General features: G+C 38.7%; 1 protein-coding gene across 1 annotated transcript in view; it reads right to left on the bottom strand.

The window, feature by feature from the left end:
• Positions 1 to 1445: 1445 nt before the first annotated feature.
• LOC139754703 (acylphosphatase-2-like) overlaps positions 1446 to 22232 on the bottom strand; it is a 107527-nt gene continuing 86740 nt past the window's right edge. Inside the window, exon 4 of the mRNA XM_071672271.1 lies at positions 1446 to 2246. Coding sequence (XP_071528372.1) covers positions 2132 to 2246 — 115 coding nt within the window. The 3' untranslated portion in view covers positions 1446 to 2131. The remainder of the gene's footprint in view (positions 2247 to 22232) is intronic.

Raw genomic sequence — 22232 nt, 5'->3', positions numbered from 1 at the left:
CATCCAAAAGTCTCTCTTTCGCGCAACTGTCAATTAACACGTAATCCAATAACACTCTCTGGCCATCTCTCCTACTTACATACGTATACTTATGTATATCTCGCTTTTTAAACCAGGTATTCCCAATCACCAGTCCTTTTTCAGCACACAAATCTACAAGCTCTTCACCATTTCTATTTACAACACTGAACACCCCATGTACACCAATTATTCTCTCAACTGCCACATTACTCATCTTTGCATTCAAATCACCCATCACTACAACCCGGTCTCGTGCATCAAACCCACTCATTCAGCTGCTCCCAAAACACTTGCCTCTCATGATCTTTCTTCTCATGCCCAGGTGCATATGCACCAATAATCACCCATCTCTCTCCATCAACTTTCAGTTTTACCCATATTAATCGAGAATTTACTTTCTTACATTCTATCACATACTCCCACAACTCCTGTTTCAGGAGTATATGTATAAAGTATACTTCCCACGTATTCCCTGCGTGTCGTAGAAGGCGACTAAAAGGGAAGGGAGCGGGAGGCTGGAAATCCTCCCCTCTCTTTTTTTTTTTTTTTCTTCCAAAAGAAGGAAAAGAGAAGAGGGGCAGGTGAGGATATTCCCTCAAAGACCCAGTCCTCTGTTCTTAACACTACCTCGCTATTGCGGGAAATGGCAAATAGTATGAAAGAAAAGAAAGATATTGATATGGGATATATCTAGCCTATACAAACCATAGTTTACTGCCTACTGTGCTCTATGTTTGGTGTCATTTGTTTCTGTTTAGTTTATACTTGCTACAAAACAAAGAAATAATGAATAGGCTTCATTCAAACACAATGTTATCCTTGACTTCGACCGTCTGTGATACATATTTAACATTTTTGACATCCTCTCTCAAGTGCTAAAGCCTTAAAATCATTTAAAAGTTTTATGTTCCCAATTTCTAACATTATAATACAGAAGAACAGGTCTGATTATAAACTGAACACACTTAGTGTGAATATATGGATAGCGACACAAACATTATATATGAACCAATCAGCTACCTTAGCAATGGTGGAGTGGCATGGCTTCTGGGCCAATTTAGTGTACGGTGATTTTAGTATAAATCACTCATACTAAGTATCAAGAGTTCACCACTGATACGTGTCTCATCCAAATCCATGGTTATTTCTGTGGTGCCCCTAACCTGGAACTTTACTTGAAAGATTATGCTTCAGTTTCTTAGGAAAAAATCCTATCACATAGCGTGAAAGTTGGTGCAATAACTCACTTACTTGTTAATGTTCATTACATTTTCCAAGATAGTTATAATTGACTACAGGTGTGGTGCTTTAATATTCACATATTCCTCTGTCACCATTGTAAAATACCCAGCCTTTAGTTGTAACCCCATTCTTAACTGAATGAAAATGTAAAAATTCAAGTAAAACATCTAGGTTAAATCAAATTTTAACTAAAAAAAAATCCTTTATGTTTCAAGTTATCGGAGCAATCTCAAAAAAATTGAATTCTTTCTTTACACATTTTCCAGCTTAAGGATATTTTTGAATAAATACTTTCATTTTTCAAATATTCATAGGTAAAATTTAGAGCTATAGTCAATATTACTAAGCACAAATTTAACCAGAAAACAAAACCTTTCTTAATATTCTGTTACTAAAGATAAATTCAAATCTCCATATATAAAAAAAAAATCAAATACAAAGCTTGCATAACTAAAGGTTGAATTCTATTCTTCACATAAAAAGATGGGTGTAAATTCAAATACTTCACTGAATGAGGTGACCAGAATACTGCAAGATATGTATTCAAATTTGGAAGTGATTGATGAATATCAATATACTAATGTTATACAAGGCTCAATGGATCTCTGACACATCAAACAAAAATCAAGAATTTATGCTCAACAGAATTTTCTTTCTGAGGTGGTATAAAGACATCCAATTTACATCTAGCATTAAAAATCAAAAATTATATTACCCACCAACTGTGCTTAGATGGAACATAATTATATTACGTATGTGGTGGAAGTACCAAATCATAAACATAAAATATTTATCACTTTTAAGTTTCCTTTTTCTTTAATTCAAATAAGAAGGAAATCAAGTTCCATTATGATATCCAATAACAATCCTAGTATTTGACCGAAAAGCTCTTGAAGCTGTAGTCTTCAATTTCACGCTCATTCTTAAATTCCACCCTTTCGATGTGAGAACTTGGGCTCCCAGTCTTCTGCAGCCAGTCTTTCCTGGAGAGAGTATGTTATTAGTAACAAATGTAATATCTGTACAAGTATGAAATTAGTAACAAAAGTAATACACATACAGGTCTATTTTCAAACTTCAGTGTAATACCAGTATCATTAATTACACTTTTTCATTACATTCACTAGTTTGAGAGAGACTTATAATGAATTCAAACAAAATGTTGCACAGCTTCTTTAAACCTGCCACTTATTTCTAATTCAAAACTAATGTCATTACCATAAAAACTAAATGATATTTGAATTTAAAATATCTGCCATTAAACAAAATGTCCTCTCTGTGCACTAACATGACTACTGAATTAAACATGGTTAGAGATATGAACAACAAGAGATGATAAAATAATCTACATGGGAAAGAAAAGAACAAAATACATAATATTTTTAACATGGGATGGGTTTCTCTACCTCTTTCAAGAGCAGGTGTTCTTAACAAAGTAAAAACCATTTGTGGATGAAGACAAGCATGTACACACAATCACCTGTAATCATCAATCGTTAAATACTTATTTCAGTGGAAGCATAATAGGGTAAAAAATACCTCCTAGTCATGGATGGCTGGGCCAATTTTTTGAGGTGATAACTAAGGGCTTTCTTGGACTAACTTCTTGTTCTGACAATGTTGTAGAAAGACACAGGGTATAAATGTTAACCTAATTCAATGTGGTTGTTACATACATGTCAGTATTTTATTTTCTGTTCATTGTGGCTGCAGTATATATGTAAAAAATTTTTTCAATCACCCATCTCTTCCTTGAGACAAAATATACAGCTATGAACAGGTATACTGGCATCCCACACATTGTTACTACTATATATCCCAACATACGCCTGAGTTCCATTTTGACCAACCGGTTGGATCATGAAGTTGACATAAGTTGGACATATGTCAGCATGATATGTAGAATTTGTACACCTGTACAGCATTCTTTTATCCTACTCAATTTCTATCATGATTATCCCGTTTTTTATTAACCAGCTATATCATGTGATTCTGTAGTTTCTTTTTACCCTTTGTTTAAAATTATTTCATTAATCATGATCTTTATTCTTTATGTTATGCAAGTTCTATTGTGATTATCTCATTTTTACTTAACCAGTTTTATTAATGTACATTTTTTTCCACTCTATGGTCTATTAAAAAAATCTTTGGTTTATTTTTCTACCTTTTCGGCAGCTCCTTCGTCAACACTTGATACTTCACCCTTGACTCGAATGTTGTGCAAACTATATCTTCTTTCAAATCTACTGAACCAATCATGACTTGTAAAGTTCTCAATGTAATCCTCTTCTGCTCACTCTTTCAAAGTCTCAAAAAGACTTCTAACTTTTGCTTGAATTGTTAGTAACCTTAGTGATACATGTTTTTGGATTTGATCCTCCATCCACAACATCAACAACTTTTCCATTTTGTGGATAGGCCCTTGTCATTGCTTTGTTATAATTGTAAGCTTCATAACTGCTAAACTTTTCACTTTCACATATAATTTTTTTGTCCTTTAAAATTGTGGAGACTGCCACATGGGACAACTGTAGATCACATGCAATCACATCAACTTTTCCTCCTTCACGTTGGGTGATTACCTTCATTTTCAATTCAAATTGAGCATCTTCCTTGGCTTCTTGCCAGAGTTATCAACATGTGATGGGTTTTTCTTCTTGCTTGTCATCTTCTTTGGGATTTAATACAAAAAAATGGTTCGATCCAGCAAGAAAATTCATTAGATTCTCTTGAATAACATGCACTTACTGAGTGGGAACTGAGAACAAGAACTGAGAGAGATGCTGTGATGTACACAATGCCAGGATATCGGGTGAGTTACTATTGTACAAACGCAGCTGTTAGCATTGGCAGATGTACTACCAAGTTTAATCATCATATTTACATATATTTTTTAAATTCATATTTTTTCCAGTTGTATGCAAGGATGGTCGTAAGTCGTATACGTCATAAGTAGGGGACTGAAAGTACATGATGCAGCCTGAAATTTTTTCATACCCTGGTCAGCCTATGTGGAGATGTTAAGGAGGCTTTAATGAGATCTGCATATTCTCATTAAGTGTCGATTTGTGAAGCTCTGACACTTGTACAAAATAAAAGAAATCATTGCTGAAAACACTTAGTAATCATATTTGTCTCTGATAAAAAAAATTCCTAACAATACCACATACCTTAGTATGTATGCCTGATAGTATTCCTGGCATATCTCATGTCTGGCAGCAGAGCAGCATAAGTTAATATTTGCAAAATATGCATAAACAATGGACATAATTTTATTAAAGAATCATGTTCTAGCTACTCATAATAACAAATTTATGGAGATAATATCTAGATTTTATGAAAGTCTCCCACACACATAGTATAGTGTTTAATAAAACTGTCACAGTCACATAGTCAAAGTGTTAAAAGATGCATGGCACGTACTACACTGCACAATTCTTCCAAAGTTACCCTATCCCCCAATGTGAAAAAATAATTTTTTCCACAAAATTTATCCCATACCTTATATCAAGGAAGACAATACCCAAAAAAGTAGTAAACTTTCCTCTACGTTGGTGTGGGAAGGTAATGAGTGGATGAAACAGGACCTAGGGTGGCTGCACACATGCTCCTTCTCTATGTAAGGACAGGATGATTATGTTTTTCCAGGCATACTTTTATTTTACATACACCCAACCACATTAAACACCATGTTTTTACCAGGTAGGATTTCAAATTTCCTGCAGGTGCCACTTACATAATTTGTATGTACATGTATTTTTATGTGTTCTAAATAACATCTACATATTTGCATATCTAAACAAGCAAAATCAAATTCACATGAATAAATGAAACTGTCTTATTTTCATCAAAAATACAAGAATAAATGTTACTAAGTCTTATCTTCATCAAAAATATAAACATCAATACATGAATTTTTTTTATCTTTTATTGTAGAGACAATTAAGGGTGTGCAAATCAGGCATCACGCCAAGATGATTGATGTGAACACTCCTTGATGATCCGTGGGTGACTAAGACGCATTTTTTTCCAGCTATGAATGTAGCTTGCCAGTGAAATTTACATGATGTGGAATCAAACTTCAGCTAGGACTTTAAGTAAGGGTAGAAACCATTAAATCCTCATATGAGATCCAGAGCAGCCTCGTTTATTCCTCATATGAGATCTAAAATAGTGTAGCGGTTAAGGCTGTCATGGCTCCAAGCTTGAAAATCCACAGAAGATATGCTCTGATTTTCATATAATGCTTTTATACACTTTGGGCAAGACTATATCATTATAAGTATAATCTCATCAAAATTTTCTCACTCCAAAGGAGTCCATCATATCACTGTTACTGGATGTAGTGCAGCCTTGGAGCTACAGGAGCTCCTGTAACAGGTCCTGGATAACACCTGGACTCTTTCATACAATAGGGTCCTGGGAGAATTATAGATAAATACGAAAAATTATGCCTTGGGTGTTACAGGACTCCACATGGCTGTGGTTACACTAAAGAGAAAATTCACCTTCAGCAAGGCTGTACAAAGATGCTCACTTAACCATTCTAATGGGGGTGGTTGGTCCATGAGTACATAAAACTGAACTGGTCATTAGATGCAAGGGGTGGGGTACCTCTCCTGGTGACTTCCGATGCACCTACCCCTAACTCCATCCATCACAATACAGTTTACAGTCCACTACAAGTGTCCAACAGAAGTATTTGCACGAATGTTACAAGTAGATTATTATGTGGGTCGCAGAACCATCTTACACCCTCCATATTTGCATTGCTGGTCTAATTTTCTATCCCATCAAAACAGGAATATCAGACTAGTCCTGCTATCTTCTTGCAAGCACCATAAACCTACCACACCTTAAATTTTCTTCACATAAGTTCTTTTGCCATCTCCTGTCTGCCCAATCATTTTCAAATATCATGATGAGATTCCATCAGACCTAGTCCCCAGCATCATGGGGTGCTAAGAATCTCCAAGTTCCTGCGTGACTCTACTGCCAATGAGAGGGAAGGCTCAGAAAGTAGTAGTATTGGCCTCTCTCTCCAGACTATTGTCTCTCTGACAGACCTGCCTCTTTTTCTATTCAGTACATCAACATTCATGGTCTCTTTAGTAACCTCTCTCTTCTGTTAAACACCATCTGTCCAGTACCTCTCCTAATATCATAACTGCTCTCCGAGACCTAATTGTCAAATGATTTCCTCACCAGCCCCTTTTTCATGATTCCACTTCAAAGGCGGTGTCTATGCTTATTCCATCACCAACACCCCTGTTGCACACCACAGGGACCCTGAGTCCCAGTACTCTGATGTTATATAGCTCAATTTCTGTCACAACTACTATACTTTTTCTTTGCTTTATCTATTGCTCTCCTAATTCTACAAATGTTATATATTTCTTTGAATGTCTAAGCTCCAGCCATGAGACTGTGGTATCCTCTCACCCACAACCCTAGATCCTTTACTTAGGGAATTTCAATGTTCACCATGGGGAATGTTTGAATTCTTATATTGATGGTGGGGGGGATTGCAGCCATCACATTCTCCATTCTAAATGAAATAGTGCAAATTGTCTCCCACTTCACCCATATTCCTGACTGCTGTGACCACTCTCCTTATATTCTGGATCTGTTTTTCACCTCTAATCCTTTGTGCTGTAAGTACACAATCTCACTCCAATTGGTTCATCTGACCACATTCTCAAAAATGTATCAATTCTGACAGCACCTCCCCATCCAGTAAACCCTGATAAATATAAATATTGTAACCTCAACAAAGCTGTCAGGAATAACTCGCCAAAATTCTTTCCTGACTTTTCCTGGGTAAATTACTGTCTCTAGTTCCATAATCATCATCAGACATCCCACCAGCTGTCCCTCTCAGCACATTCACACCCATGAGTGTCTCTTTTGCATGCCTATCCAATCAATGCTGTGGTTTTCATTGCTCAAATGTACAAACAAAGTACTTGAATCATTTCCAGTTCAAACATTACATTTGCATTTACTTTTTTTTTTTTTTAGGTTTTTCCAAAATTGTTTTGCAAAACATTTATCACAATATCTGCATGGAATTTGATATCTACCATCATCCATAGGTGGACTAATCTTAAATCAGCATGTTTTTCATTCACAGGATTACACTGATAAACAACATTAATATTCTAAGGTTTTAGCATCATTATTCATGGAGCTAGTTCTCAGTAGTATGAGAGTCAGTGTCTTTCTAATGCTCATAATTACCGATGAATGTCCTACCGAACAATCTTTCTGCTTTTTCCATGCACCATCAATTAAATTTTCTGAATAGCAAAAATCTTTTGCAACATTCTTTAAGAACAAAAATTCCACTATTCATTCTGGATAATATATTTTTCATGCTCTCAAAGACATTACTGAAAAAACTGGCAACTGAATCAATTCATGGTGATTTGAGAAACAATGTATATATACATTCACATGTGAGGTTATCTTAATGTATGAGGAACTTAAACCTCTCCTTTGATCGGTTACTTCAGATATTCAAAAATGATAAAGAGTTGTTTTTATCCATTCTAAAATTCATGCTTGGAACTAAACTTTTAGATAATAAAAAAAAAAACTTCAGCATCCATATTGTTAGGTCACAGACAAATTATGTTGTCTACATTTCTGTACCATGGTAAGGAGAAATTACATGTTAGTGGTAACTTTGAAGAATGTGTGTGAGAAATACTTAGAAAAGCAGATGGATTTGAGTGTAGCATTTACAGATCTGGAGAATGCATAAGACAGGGTTGATAGAGATGCTTAGTGGAAGGTCTTAAGAGTATATGGTGTAGGAAGTAAGCTGCCAGAAGCAGTGAAAAGTTTTTAACAAGGATGTAAGGGATGTGTACAAGTAGGAAGAGAGGAGAGTGATTAGTTCCCAGTGAAAGTCGGCCTGTGGCTGGGGTGTGTGATGTCCCCATGGTTGTTAAATTTGTTTATGGATGGGGTGGTTAGGAAGGTAAATGCAAGGAGTTTTGGAAAGAGGGGCAAGTATGCAGTCTGTTGGGGATAAGAGGGCCTGAGAGGTGAGTCAGTTGTTGTTTACCAATGATAAAGCTCGCTAGATGATTTGAGTGAGAAACTGCAGAAGTAGGTGTGTGTGAAAGGAGAAAGTTGAGAGTAAATGAGAACAAGATCAAGATTATTAGGTTCAGCAGGGTTAGGGGACAAGTCAATTGGGATGAAAGTTTGAATGAAGAAAAATTGGAAGAAGTGAAGTGTTTTAGATATCTGGGATTGGACTTAGCAGCGAATGGAACCATGGAAGTGGAAGTGAGTCATATGGTAGGAGAGGGTGCAAAGGTTCTGGGATTGGATAGGATTATAAAATTTAGGCTTATAAGCCAAGCACTGGAGCATCTAAGACTATTCATCTTAGAAATTCATTTTAACTCAAACAAATGGCCAATTTCAGTTCTGATAGAACAAGAAGGGAAGAACAAAAAGTATAGGAGAGAAAATAGCATACATGTGTTCGTCTAAGAGCTCAAGCTTGACCTTTGCAGCATGGTTAAACCTACCAGGGAAAGGAAAATTCCTGCTGCCACACTTCAAGCCATCATTGCTCCACACAAACCCCACCACCACATTAAGGTCCATGTAGATCAGGGGCCGAAGGTTCTGGGAGTAATGAAGAATGTGTGGAAGGAGAGAACATTATCTCGGAGCAAAAATGGGTATGTTTGAAGGAATAGTATTTCCAACGATGTTATATGGTTGTGAGGCATGGGCTATAGTTAGGGTTGTATGGAGGAGGTTGGATGTGTTGGAAATGAAATGTTTGAGGACAATATGTGCTAGGTCCACTTCCAGATATCTAAAACATTTCACTTCCTCCAGTTTTTCTCAATTCAAACTTACTTCCCAATTAACTTGTCCCTCAACCCTATGGAACCTAACAACCTTGCTCTTATTCACATTTACTGAACTTTCTTCTTTCACACATTCTACCAAACTGTCACCAACTTCTGCAGTTTCACAACTGAATCAGCCACCAGTGCTGTATCATCAGCGAACAACAACTAACTCACTTCCCAAGCCCTCTCATCCACAACAGACTGTATACTTGCCCTTCTCTTCAAAACTCTTGCATTCACCTCCTTAACCATCCCATCCATAAACAAATTAAACAACCATGGGGACATAATGCACTCCTGTACCGACATTCATTGGGAACCAATCACTTTCCTCTCTTCCTACTTGTACATATGCTTTACATCCTTGGTAAAAAATTTTCACTGATCCTAGGAACTTACCTCCCACACCATATAATCTTGAAACCTTCCACAAAGCATCTCTATCCACCCCTGTCATATGCCTTCTCCAGATCCATAAATACTACATACAAATCCATCTATTTATCGAAGTATTTCTCACATTCTTTAAAGCAAACACCTGATCCACACATCCTCTACCACCTCTGAAACCACACTGCTCTTCCCCAGTCTGATGCTCTGTACATGTCTTTACCCTCTCAATCAATACCCTCGCAAATAATTTCCCAGGAATACTCGACAAACTTATGCCTCTGTAATTTGAACACTCACCTTTATCCTCTCTGCCTTTGTACAATGGCACTATGCATGCATTCCGTCAATCCTCAGGCACTTCCCCATGATCCATACATACACTGAATATCCTTACCAACCAATCAAAAACACAAGTCACCCCTTTTTTTTTTTATGAATTCCACTGCAATACCGTCCAAACCTGCTGCCTTGTCAGCTTTCATCTTCCGCAAAGCTTTCACTGCCTCTTCTCTGTTTACCAAACCATTTTCCCTGAGCCTCTCACTTTGCACACCACCCCGGCCAAAACACCCTATATCTACCACTCTATCATCAAACACAATCAACAAACCTTCAAAATATTCACTCAATCTCTTTCTCACTTCATCACTACTTATTATTACCTCTCCATTTGCCCCCTTCACCGATGTTTCCATTTGTTCTCTTGTCTTATGTACTTTATTTACCTCCTTCCAAAACATGTTTTTATTCCCCTTAAAATCAAATGATACTCTCTCACCCCAACTCTCATTTGCCCTCTTTTTCACCTCTTGTGTGTGTGTGTATGAGTGTGTGTGTGTGTGCATCAGGTGTTTGCTTTGAAGAATGTGTCTAAGAAATATTTAGAAAAACGGATGGATTTGTATGTAGCATTTATGGATCTGGAAAAGGCATATGATAGTGTTGATAGAGATGCTTTGTGGAAGGTCTTATGAGTATAATGTGTGGGAGGGAAGCTACTACAAGCAGTGAAGTTTTTATCAAGGATGTAAGACATGTGTACAAGCAGGAACAAAGGAGAGTGACTGGTTCCCAGTCAAGGTCGGTCTGCAGCAGGGGGTTTGTGATGTCTCCATTGTTGTTTAATTTGTTTATGGATGGGGTGGTTAGGGAGGTCAATGCAAGAGTTTTGGTAAGAGAGGCGAGTATGCAGTCTGTTGTGGATGAGAAGGCCTGGGAAGTGAGTCAGTTGTTGTTCGCTGATGATACAGCACTTGTGGTTTATTCAACTGAGAAACTGTAGAAGTTGGTGTGAGTTTGGAAAAGTGTGTGAAAGGAGAAAGTTGAGAGTAAATGTGAATAAGAGCAAGGTTATTACGTTCAGCAGGGTTGAGGGACAAGTTAACTGAGATGAAAGCTTGAATGGAGAAAAATTGGAGGAAGTGGAGTGTTTTAGAAATCTGGGAGTGGGCTTAGCAGCGGATGGAACCATGGAAGCAGAAGTGATTCATGGGGTGGGGGAGGAGGTGAAGGTCCTGGGAGTGATGAAGAATGTGTGGAAAGAGGGAATGTTATCTCGGAGAGCAAAAATGGGTATGCTTGAAGGAATAGCAGTTCCAACAATAATATATGGTTGTGAGACATGAGCTATAGATATGGTTGCAAGGAGGAGGGTGAACGTGATGGAAATGAAATGTTTGAGGACAATTTGTGATGTGAGGTGCTTAGATCAAGTAAGTAATGAATGGGTAAGAGAGATGTCTGGAAATAAAAAAAAATGTGGTTGAAAGACAAGAGGGTGTGTTGAAATGGTTTGGACATATAGAGAGAATCAGTGAAGAAAGGTTGACAAAGAGGGTATATGTATCAGAGATGGAAGGAAAAAGGTGAAGCAGGAGACCAAATTGGAGATGGATGGATGGAGTGAGAAGATTGTGAGTGATTAGGGCCTGAACATACAGGAGGGTGAAAGGCATGCAAGAAACACAATGAAGTGGAATGATATGGTATACCAGGGTCGACATGCTCTCAATGGACTGAACCAGGGCATGTGGAACATCTGGGGTAAACCATGGAAAGGTCTGTGGAGCCTGGATGTGAATAGGGAGCTGTGATTTCGGTGCATTACACATGACAGCTAGAGACTGAGTGTGAATGATTGTTGCTTTTTTTGTCTGCTTTCCTAGTGCTACCTCGCTGAAGCAGAAGGTAGCAATGCTGTTTCCTGTGGGACAGAGTAGTGACAGGAATGGATGAAGGCAAGCAAGTATGAATATGTACATGTGTTAAATGTATATATTTGGGTATGTATATGAATGTATATGTGTATATGTTGATATGTATAAGTATGTGTACGTATGTATATGTTTATGGGCATTTATGTGTATACAAGTGTATGACTGGATGCGCTGTTCTTCGTCTGTTTCCTGGTGCCACCTTGCTGACACAGGAAACAGCGATCGAGTATAATAAAAAAAATGAAATATATATTACATCTGATAGACTCTACCAAATTTTCAGCAATGTATTTAGTACAATATTGGGTGCATATCCTATTCTTTAAGCACATAAAATACTAATGTAACTGTATAGTACTCTTATGTACCTTTCTTGATATTTCATAGACATTTTTTAGAATAAAAAGGATTTAGAAATCTGTCCCAGGAATGTAATCCTCCTTAATACATCAGATCCTGTGGTAAAATGGGTTCCACTAAGTTGTGTTTTCCAGGAACATTTGTAGAATGTAAATCAGTAATCAAATGTTTATGCTACTGTAAGTACTTAGATGACTATGTTCTGTATATCATCATATATACATATAATACTTTTGCAGTACTGTAACAGAAGTAGACAATAATGACTAAGTAGGCCTAAATACAAAGTACTTTTTGTTCTGTACCCACTATAAAATGAATACCTAATATAATAACGTAGTCTACTTCTGTTATGTGTATCATAAGTAAGTATTTATCAAAAGTTAAATAAGTTTCTGGGCATTTTAAATGCCAAAGCTACATTATGCTACAGTGCTAACAATATATATGAAGAAGTTTACAGGTATGATGAAATACCTCAACTACATCAAAAAATCAATATGCAACTGGACACCAAAAGAATAGCAGTTAAAACATTCAAAAAAATTTCCTTTCCTTGCTTCTCTCCTACTGGTTCTAGCATATAAACAATGAAGTATGTGGGATATAAATTTGGAGGATTTTCATCTCTGTGTTTATTATTAGCATAGGGAGGGTTGGAAGGAGAGGGCCATGAACCAGCTGGCAAATGACTTTAGTGCTTAATTTTCCACCAAGTAAACACTCGAGTATTAAAAGAACCCTGTTGTGTTGCACCAGAGAATGATGGAATGGCTTTGTTCAGTGGTACTGTAGACTTCCCATTAAGTGGCACCTTCAGGACCTTTACGGTGCCAATAAAATTAATTTTTCATACATGAAACAGAGCAAAATTTGAATACTGAAAAAAATAGAAAAATAATAAATACACTCTATCAAAAACATAGAGAAATCATTTACTGCCCTACAATAAAATGTACAATGGCTTCTCATTCTACATTTTAAGTGCATTCCTGAAAAATGTTACTAAAATGAAATTTTTTTACATGTCAATTATACCTTTGACTTAAAGTTAAATAATGGCAAGAATACATTTCTGGACATTTCCTCACATGCTGATATATTTATTGCATAAATGCATTAAAGATCATTATTATTAGGATATAAATCCCTTCATACACGTGAATAGGACTCATCCACTATACTGCATACATATATCCAGATTTACATCAAGACTTAAAAAGTGGAACACAGTGAAGGAAATCCAATACACTGTATTGTTTTTTACATCAATCACAGATGGATGGTCAAATGAATGCCATACAAATGACACAATGTTTGAACCTGTATATATGAATTTCATGACTTGTATGTATCAGTAATATAAAAACACAGTTCTGCACCATGCAATGAAAATGTAAGGCAATGGTTGCACAGCAATTTTAGTTCCGTTTAAAGAAAATTTAAGGCAATGGTTGCACAACAATTTTAGTTTCATTATGATAATCTACAACAGAAAATCTGGCAAAAATGTTCATGGGGAACTGTGGGTATCATGACTGAAAACAAACTATGTGTGTGTATCACCATAATATCAGCACTTTTAGCTGCAGTACATATAGTGGGCATAGTCGCACAGTAATTCTGGCCTACTTGCTTGTACAGAAAGCTGTGTGGTATTTAAATAAATGCCTCAGACAGTGATGTAAACCTTCCTCCACTACTTCCAAAGGGAATCTGTGGTTTATCTCAGCATTATATACAACAAAGAACTTTTTCTAACATATGATTCATGGTATATTCTCTTCATATCATGATGGAAAACAATAAATCTGAATGACACACATCCTCGAGAACCTTCCTCCACAACACGTCTGCAGGAACTACACATTAACTTCAGTGTTATACTATATACAAAATATGTTAGCTAACTTTTATGTAAATATTCTTTGTGTTTACATATATTTCTTTCATCTTATAATGGGAAATAAAATCCACTTCTACACTACTCTCCTGAGGAATCTACATTTTAACTTCACTGTTATATCATAACTATACTTTTTACATATTTTATTATATTTTGTCGCTGTCTCACGCATCAGCGAGGTAGCGCAAGGAAACAGATGAAAGATTGGCCCAAACCACCCACATACACATGTATATACATACACATCCACACACGCACATATATATACCTATACATTTAAACGTATACATATATACATACACAGACATATACATATATACACATATACATAATTCATACTAGCTGCCTTTATTCATTCCCGTCACCACCCCGCCACACATGGAATGACAACCCCCTTCCCCCACATGCACGCTAGGTAGCGCTAGGAAAAGACAACAAAGGCCACATTTGTTCACACTCGGTCTCTAGATGTCATGTGTAATGCACTGAAACCACAGCTCCCTTTTCACATATAGGCCCCACAAAACTTTCCATGGTTTACCCCAGACACTTCCCATGCCCTGGTTCAATCCATTGACAGCACGTTGACCTCGGTATACTACATCATTCCAATTCACTCTATTCCTTGCACGCCTTTCACCCTCCTGTATGTTCAGGCCCCGATTGCTCAAAATCTTTTTCACTCCATCTTTCCACCTTTAATTTGGTCTCCAACTTCTCATCGTTCCCTACAACTTTGACACATATATCCTCTTTGTCAATCTTTCCTCGCTCAGTCTTTCCATGTGACCAAACCATTTCAAAACACCTTCTGCTCTCTCAACCACACTCTTTTTATACCCTTTCATTACTTACGCGATCAAACCACCTCACACCACATATTGTCCTCAAACATCTCATTTCCAACACATCCACCCTCCTCCACACAACTCGATCTACAGCCCACGCCTCGCAACCATATAACATTGTTGGAACCACTATTCTTTCAAACATACCCATTTTTGTTTTCCAAGATAATGTTCTCGCCTTCCACAAATTTTTCAACGTTCCCAAAACTTTTGCCCATCCCCCACCCTGCGACTCACTTCCGCTTCCATCTGCTGCCAAATCCACTCCCGGATATCTAAAACACTTCACTTCCTCCAGTTTTTCTCCATTCAAACATACCTCCCAATAGACTTGTCTCTCAACCCTACTGTGCCTAATAACCTTGCTCTAATTCACATTTACTCTCAGCTTTCTCCTTTCAACCACTTTACCAAACTCAGTCACCAGCTTCTGCAGTTTCTTACACAAATCAGCCACCAGTGGTGCATCATCAGCGAACAACAACCGACTCACTTCCCAAGCTCTCTCATCCACAACAGACTGCATACTTGCCCCTCTTTCCAAAACTCTTGCATTCATCTCCCTAACAACCCTATCCATAAACAAATTAAACAATCATGGAGACATCACGCACCCCTGCCGCAAACTGACATTCAATGAGAACCAATCACTTTCCTCTCTTCCCACTCGTACACATGCCTTACATCCTCGATAAATATTTTTCACTGCTTCTAACAACTTGCCTCCCACACCATATATTCTTAAAACCTTCCACAGAGCATCTCTATCAACTCTATCATATGCCTTCTCCAGATCCATAAATGCTACATAAAAATCCATTTGCTTTTCTAAGTATTTCTCACATACATTCTTCAAAGCAAACACCTGATCCACACATCCTCTACCACTTCTGAAACCACACTGCTCTTCCCCAATCTGATGCTCTGTACATGCCTTCATCCTCTCAATCAATACCCTCCCATATAATTTCCCAGGAATACTCAACAATTATACCTCTGTAATTTCAGCACTCACCTTTATCCCCTTTGCCTTTGTACAATGGCATTATGCATGCATTCTGCCAATCCTTAGGCACCTCACACACATTAAATATCCTTACGAACCAGTCAACAACACAGTCACCCCCTTTTTTAATAAATTCCACTGCAATACCATCCAAGCCCACTGCCTTACTGGCTTTCATCGTCTGCGAAGCTTTTACTACCTCTTCTCTGTTTACTAAGTCATTCTCCCTAACCCTCTCACTTCACACACCACCTCATCCAAAACACCCTATATCTGCCACTCTGTCATCTAACACATTCAACAAACCTTCAAAATACTCACTCCATCTCCTTCTAACATCACCACTATTTGTTATCACCTTCCCATTAGCCCTCTTCACCAATGTTGCCATTTGTTCTCCTGTCTTATGCACTTTATTTACCTTCTTCCGAAACATATTTTTATTCTTCACACCAACTCTCATTTGCCCTCTTTTTCACCTCTTGCACCTTTCTCTTGACCTCCTGCCTCTTTCTTTTATACATTCCCCAGTCATTTGCACTATTTCCCTGCAAAACTCTTCCAAATGCCTCTCTCTTCTCTTTCACTAATAATCTTACTTCTTCATTCCACCACTCACTACCCTTTCTAATCTGCCCACCTCCCACGCTTCTCATGCCACAAGCATCTTTTGCGCAAGCCATCACTGCTTTCCTAAAAACATCCCATTCCTCCCCCAATCCCCTTACGTCCTTTGCTCTCACCTTTTTCCATTCTGCACTCAGTCTCTCCTGGTACTTCCTCACACAAGTCTCCTTCCCAAGCTCACTTACTCTCACCACCCTCTTCACCTTAACATTCTCTCTTCTTTTCTGAAAACCTCTACAAATCTTCACCTTCGCCTCCACAAGATAATGATCAGACATCCCTCCAGTTGCACCTCTCAGCACATTAACATCCAAAAGTCTCTCTTTTTCAATTAACATGTAATCCAATAATGCTCTCTGGCCATCTCTCATACTTACATACATATACTTATGTATATCTCTCTTTTTAAACCAGGTATTCACAATCATCAGTCCTTTTTCAGCACACAAATCTACAAGCTCTTCACCATTTCCATTTACAACACTGAACACCCCATGTACACCAATTATTCTCTCAACTGCCACATTACTCACCTTTGCATTCAAATCACCCACCACTATAACCCGGTCTCATGCATCAAACCTACTAACACACTCACTCAGCTGCTCCCAAAGTACTTGCCTCTCATGATCTTTCTTCTCATGCCCAGGTGAATATGCACCAATAATCACCCATCTCTCTCCATACACTTTCAATTTTACCCATATCAATCTAGATCTTACTTTCTTACACTCTGTCACATATTCCCAACACTCCTGTTCCAGGAGTAGTGCTACTCCTTCCCTTGCTCTTGTCCTCTCACCAACCCCTGACTTTGCTCCCAAAACATTCCCATATCACGCTTACCCTTTACCCTTTAGCTTCGTTTCACTCAGAGCCAAAACATCCAGGTTCCTTTGTTCAAACATACTACCTATCTCTCCTTTTTTCTCATCTTGGTTACATCCCCACACATATTTAGACACCCCAGTCTGAGGCTATGGGGAGGATGAGCACTCCCCGTGTGACTCCTTCTTCTGTTTCCCCTTTTAGAAAGTTAAAAATACAAGGAGGGAAGGGTTTCTAGCCCCCACTCCCGTCCCCTTTAATCGCCTTCTATGACACGTGAGGAATGCATGGTAAGTAATGGTAACACTAATAACATTAATGATGACAGTAATAATAATAATAATAATGATAATAATAATCCCTGGGGATAGGGGATTAAGAATACCTCCCACACATTCCTCACGTGTCGTAGAAGGCGACTAAAGGGGACGGGAGCGGGGGGCCAGAAACCTTCCCCTCCTTGTATTTTAACTTTCTAAAATGGGAAACAGAAGAAGGAGTCACGCGAGGAGTGCTCATCCTCCTCGAAGGCTCAGATTGGGGTGTCTAAATGTGTGTGGATGTAACCAAGATGAGAAAAAAGGAGAGATAGGTAGTATGTTTGAGGAAAGGAACCTGGATGTTTTGGCTCTGAGTGAAACGAAGCTAAAGGGTAAAGGGGAAGAGTGGTTTGGGAATGTCTTGGGAGTAAAGTCAGGGGTTAGTGAGAGGACAAGAGCAAGGGAAGGAGTAGCACTACTCCTGAATCAGGAGTTGTGGAAGTATGTGATAGAGTGTAAGAAAGTAAAGTCTAGATTGATATGGGTAAAACTGAAAGTTGATGGAGAGAGATGGGTGATTATTGGTGCATATGCACCTGGGCATGAGAAGAAAGATCATGAGAGGCAAGTGTTTTGGGAGCAGCTGAATGAGTGTGTTAGTGGTTTTGATGCACAGGACTGAGTTATAGTGATGGGTGATTTGAATGCAAAGGTGAGTAATGTGGCAGTTGAGGGAATAATTGGTGTACATGGAGTGTTCAGTGTTGTAAATGGAAATGGTGAAGAGCTTGTAGATTTATGTGCTGAAAAAGGACTGGTGATTGGGAATACCTGGTTTAAAAAGCGAGATATACATAAGTATACGTATGTAAGTAGGAGAGATGGCCAGAGAGCGTTATTGGATTACGTGTTAATTGATAGACGCATGAAAGAGAGACTTTCGGATGTTAATGTGCTGAGAGGTGCAACTGGAGGGATGTCTGATCATTATCTTGTGGAAGTGAAGGTGAAGATTTGTGGGGGTTTTCAGAAAATAAGAGAGAATGTTGGGGTGAAGAGAGTGGTGAGAGTAAGTGAGCTTGGGAAGGAGACTTGTGTGAGGAAGTACCAGGAGAGACTGAGTACAGAATGGAAAAAGGTGAGAACAAAGGAGGTAAGGGGAGTGGGGGAGGAATGGGATGTATTTAGGGAAGCAGTGATGGCTTGCGCAAAAGACGCTTGTGGCATGAGAACTGTGGGAGGTGGGTTGATTAGAAAAGGTAGTGAGAGGTGGAATGAAGAAGTAAGATTATTAGTGAAAGAGAAGAGAGAGGCATTTGAACGATTTTTGCAGGGAAAAAATGCAAATGAGTGGGAGAGGTATAAAAGAAAGAGGCAGGAGGTCAAGAGAAAGGTGCAAGAGGTGAAAAAGAGGGCAAATGAGAGTTGGGGTGAGAGAGTATCATTAAATTTCAGGGAGAATAAAAAGATGTTCTGGAAGGAGGTAAATAAAGTGCGTAAGACAAGGGAGCAAATGGGAACTTCAGTGAAGGTGGCTAATGGGGAGGTGATAACAAGTAGTGGTGATGTGAGAAGGAGATGGAGTGAGTATTTTGAAGGTTTATTGAAGGTGTTTGATGATAAAGTGGCAGATGTGGGGTGTCTTGGTCGAGGTGGTGTGCAAAGTGTGAGGGTTAGGGAAAATGATTTGGTTAACAGAGAAGAGGTAGTAAAAGCTTTACGGAAGATGAAAGCCAGCAAAGCAGCAGGTTTGGATGGTATTGCAATGGAATTTATAAAAAAAAGGGGGTGACTGTATTGTTGACTGGTTGGTAAGGTTATTTAATGTATGTATGATTCATGGTGAGGTGCCTGAGGATTGGCGGAATGCTTGCATAGTGCCATTGTACAAAGGCATAGGGGATAAGAGTGAGTGCTCAAATTACAGAGGTATAAGTTTGTTGAGTATTCCTGGTAAATTATATGGGAGGGTATTGACTGAGAGGGTGAAGGCATGTACAGAGCATCAGATTGGGGAAGAGCAGTGTGGTTTCAGAAGTGGTAGAGGATGTGTGGATCAGGTGTTTGCTTTGAAAAATGTATGCGAGAAATACTTAGAAAAACAAATAGATTTGTATGTAGCATTTATGGATCTGGAGAAGGCATATGATAGAGTTGATAGAGATGCTCTGTGGAAGGTTTTAAGAATATATGGTGTGGGAGGCAAGTTGTTAGATGCAGTGAAAAGTTTTTATCGAGGATGTAAGGCATGTGTACGTGTAGGAAGAGAGGAAAGTGATTGGTTCTCAGTGAATGTAGGTTTGCGGCAGGGGTGTGTGATGTCTCCATGGTTGTTTAATTTGTTTATGGATGGGGTTGTTAGGGAGGTGAATGCAAGAGTTTTGGAAAGAGGGGCAAGTATGCAGTCTGTTGTGGATGAGAGAGCTTGGGAAGTGAGTCAGTTGTTGTTCGCTGATGATACAGCGCTGGTGGCTGATTCATGTAAGAAACTGCAGAAGCTGGTGACTGAGTTTGGTAAAGTGTGTGAAAGAAGAAAGTTAAGAGTAAATGTGAATAAGAGCAAGGTTATTAGGTACAGTAGGGTTGAGGGTCAAGTCAATTGGGAGGTAAGTTTGAATGGAGAAAAGCTGGAGGAAGTGAAGTGTTTTAGATATCTGGGAGTGGATCTGGCAGCGGATGGAACCATGGAAGCGGAAGTGAATAGCAGGGTGGGGGAGGGGGCGAAAATTCTGGGAGCCTTGAAGAATGTTTGGAAGTCGAGAACATTATCTCGGAAAGCAAAAATGGGTATGTTTGAAGGAATAGTGGTTCCAACAATGTTGTATGGTTGCGAGGCGTGGGCTATGGATAGAGTTGTGCGCAGGAGGGTGGATGTGCTGGAAATGAGATGTTTGAGGACAATATGTGGTGTGAGGTGGTTTGATCGAGTAAGTAATGTAAGGGTGAGAGAGATGTGTGGAAATAAAAAGAGTGTGGTTGAGAGAGCAAAAGAGGGTGTTTTGAAATGGTTTGGTCACATGGAGAGAATGAGTGGGGAAAGATTGACCAAGAGGATATATGTGTCAGAGGTGGAGGGAACGAGGAGAAGTGGGAGACCAAATTGGAGGTGGAAAGATGGAGTGAAAAAGATTTTGAGTGATCGGGGCCTGAACATGCAGGAGGGTGAAAGGCGTGCAAGGAATAGAGTGAATTGGATCGATGTGGTATACCGGGGTCGACGTGCTGTCAATGGATTGAACCAGGGCATGTGAAGTGTCTGGGGTAAACCATGCAAAGTGTGTGGGGTCTGGATGTAGAAAGGGAGCTGTGGTTTCGGTGCATTATTACATGACAGCTAGAGACAGTGTGAACGAATGGGGCCTTTGGTGTTTTTCCTAGCGCTACCTCGCACACATGAGGGGGGAGGGGGTTGTTATTCCATGTGTGGCGGGGTGGCAATGGGAACAAATATAGGCAGACAGTATGAAATATGTACATGTGTATATATGTATATGAATGTGTGTGTATATATGTATACATTGAGATGTATAGGTATGTATATTGTTCGTTTGTGGACATGTATGTATATATATGTGGGCGGGTTGGGCCATTCTTCCGTCTGTTTCCTTGCGCTACCTCGCTAACGCGGGAGACAGCGACAAAGCAATATAAATAAATAAATAAATAATAATAATGATAATAATAATAATAATAATAACAATAATAATAATAATAATAATAATAATAATAATAATGATGATGATAATCTTTTCATTATACTTAATCACCATTTCCTGCATTAGTGAGGTAGCGCAAGGAAAGAGACGAGAAATGGCCCAACCCACCCACATACACATGTATATACATAAACGTCCATACAAGCACATATACATTTCAACATATACATACATATATATACACATGTACATATTCATACTTGCTGCCTTCATCCATTCCAGTCAGCACCCCACCACACATGAAGTAGGAATGGCCCAACCCACCCACATAAACATGTAAATACATAACGCTCACACAAGCACATATACATACATATACATTTCAATGTATTCATACATATACATATATACACATGTACATATTCATACTAGCTGCCTTCGTCCATTTCTGTCGCCACCCCACCACACATGAAATAGGAATGGCCCAACCAACCCAAATAAACATGTATATACATAACGCTCACACAAGCACATATACATACATATACATTTCAATGTATACATACATATACATATATACACATGTACATATTAATACTTGCTGCCTTCATTCACTCCCATTACCACCTCATCACAAATGAAATAGCCCAACCCAACCACATACACATGTATATACATAATCGCCAACACACACACATATACATACCTATAAATTTCAATGTATGCATACATATACATATATACACATGTACATATCCATACTTGCTGCCTTTGTCCATTCCCATCACCACCCTGCCACACATGAAATGGCACCCCCTCCCCCTAATTGCACGTACAAGGTAATGCTAGAAAATGACAACAAAGGCCACATTCGTTCACACTCAGTCTCTAGCTGCCATGTGTATTGCACCGAAACCACAGCTCCCTTTCCACATCCAGGCCCCACAAAACTTTCCAAGCTTTACCCCATACACTTCACATGCCCT

The sequence above is a fragment of the Panulirus ornatus genome, chromosome 17 (assembly GCF_036320965.1).
Source record: "Panulirus ornatus isolate Po-2019 chromosome 17, ASM3632096v1, whole genome shotgun sequence".
NCBI lineage: Eukaryota > Metazoa > Arthropoda > Malacostraca > Decapoda > Palinuridae > Panulirus > Panulirus ornatus.
Note: the sequence above shows the minus strand (reverse complement) of the source record. Positions and strands in the feature narration are given on the sequence as shown.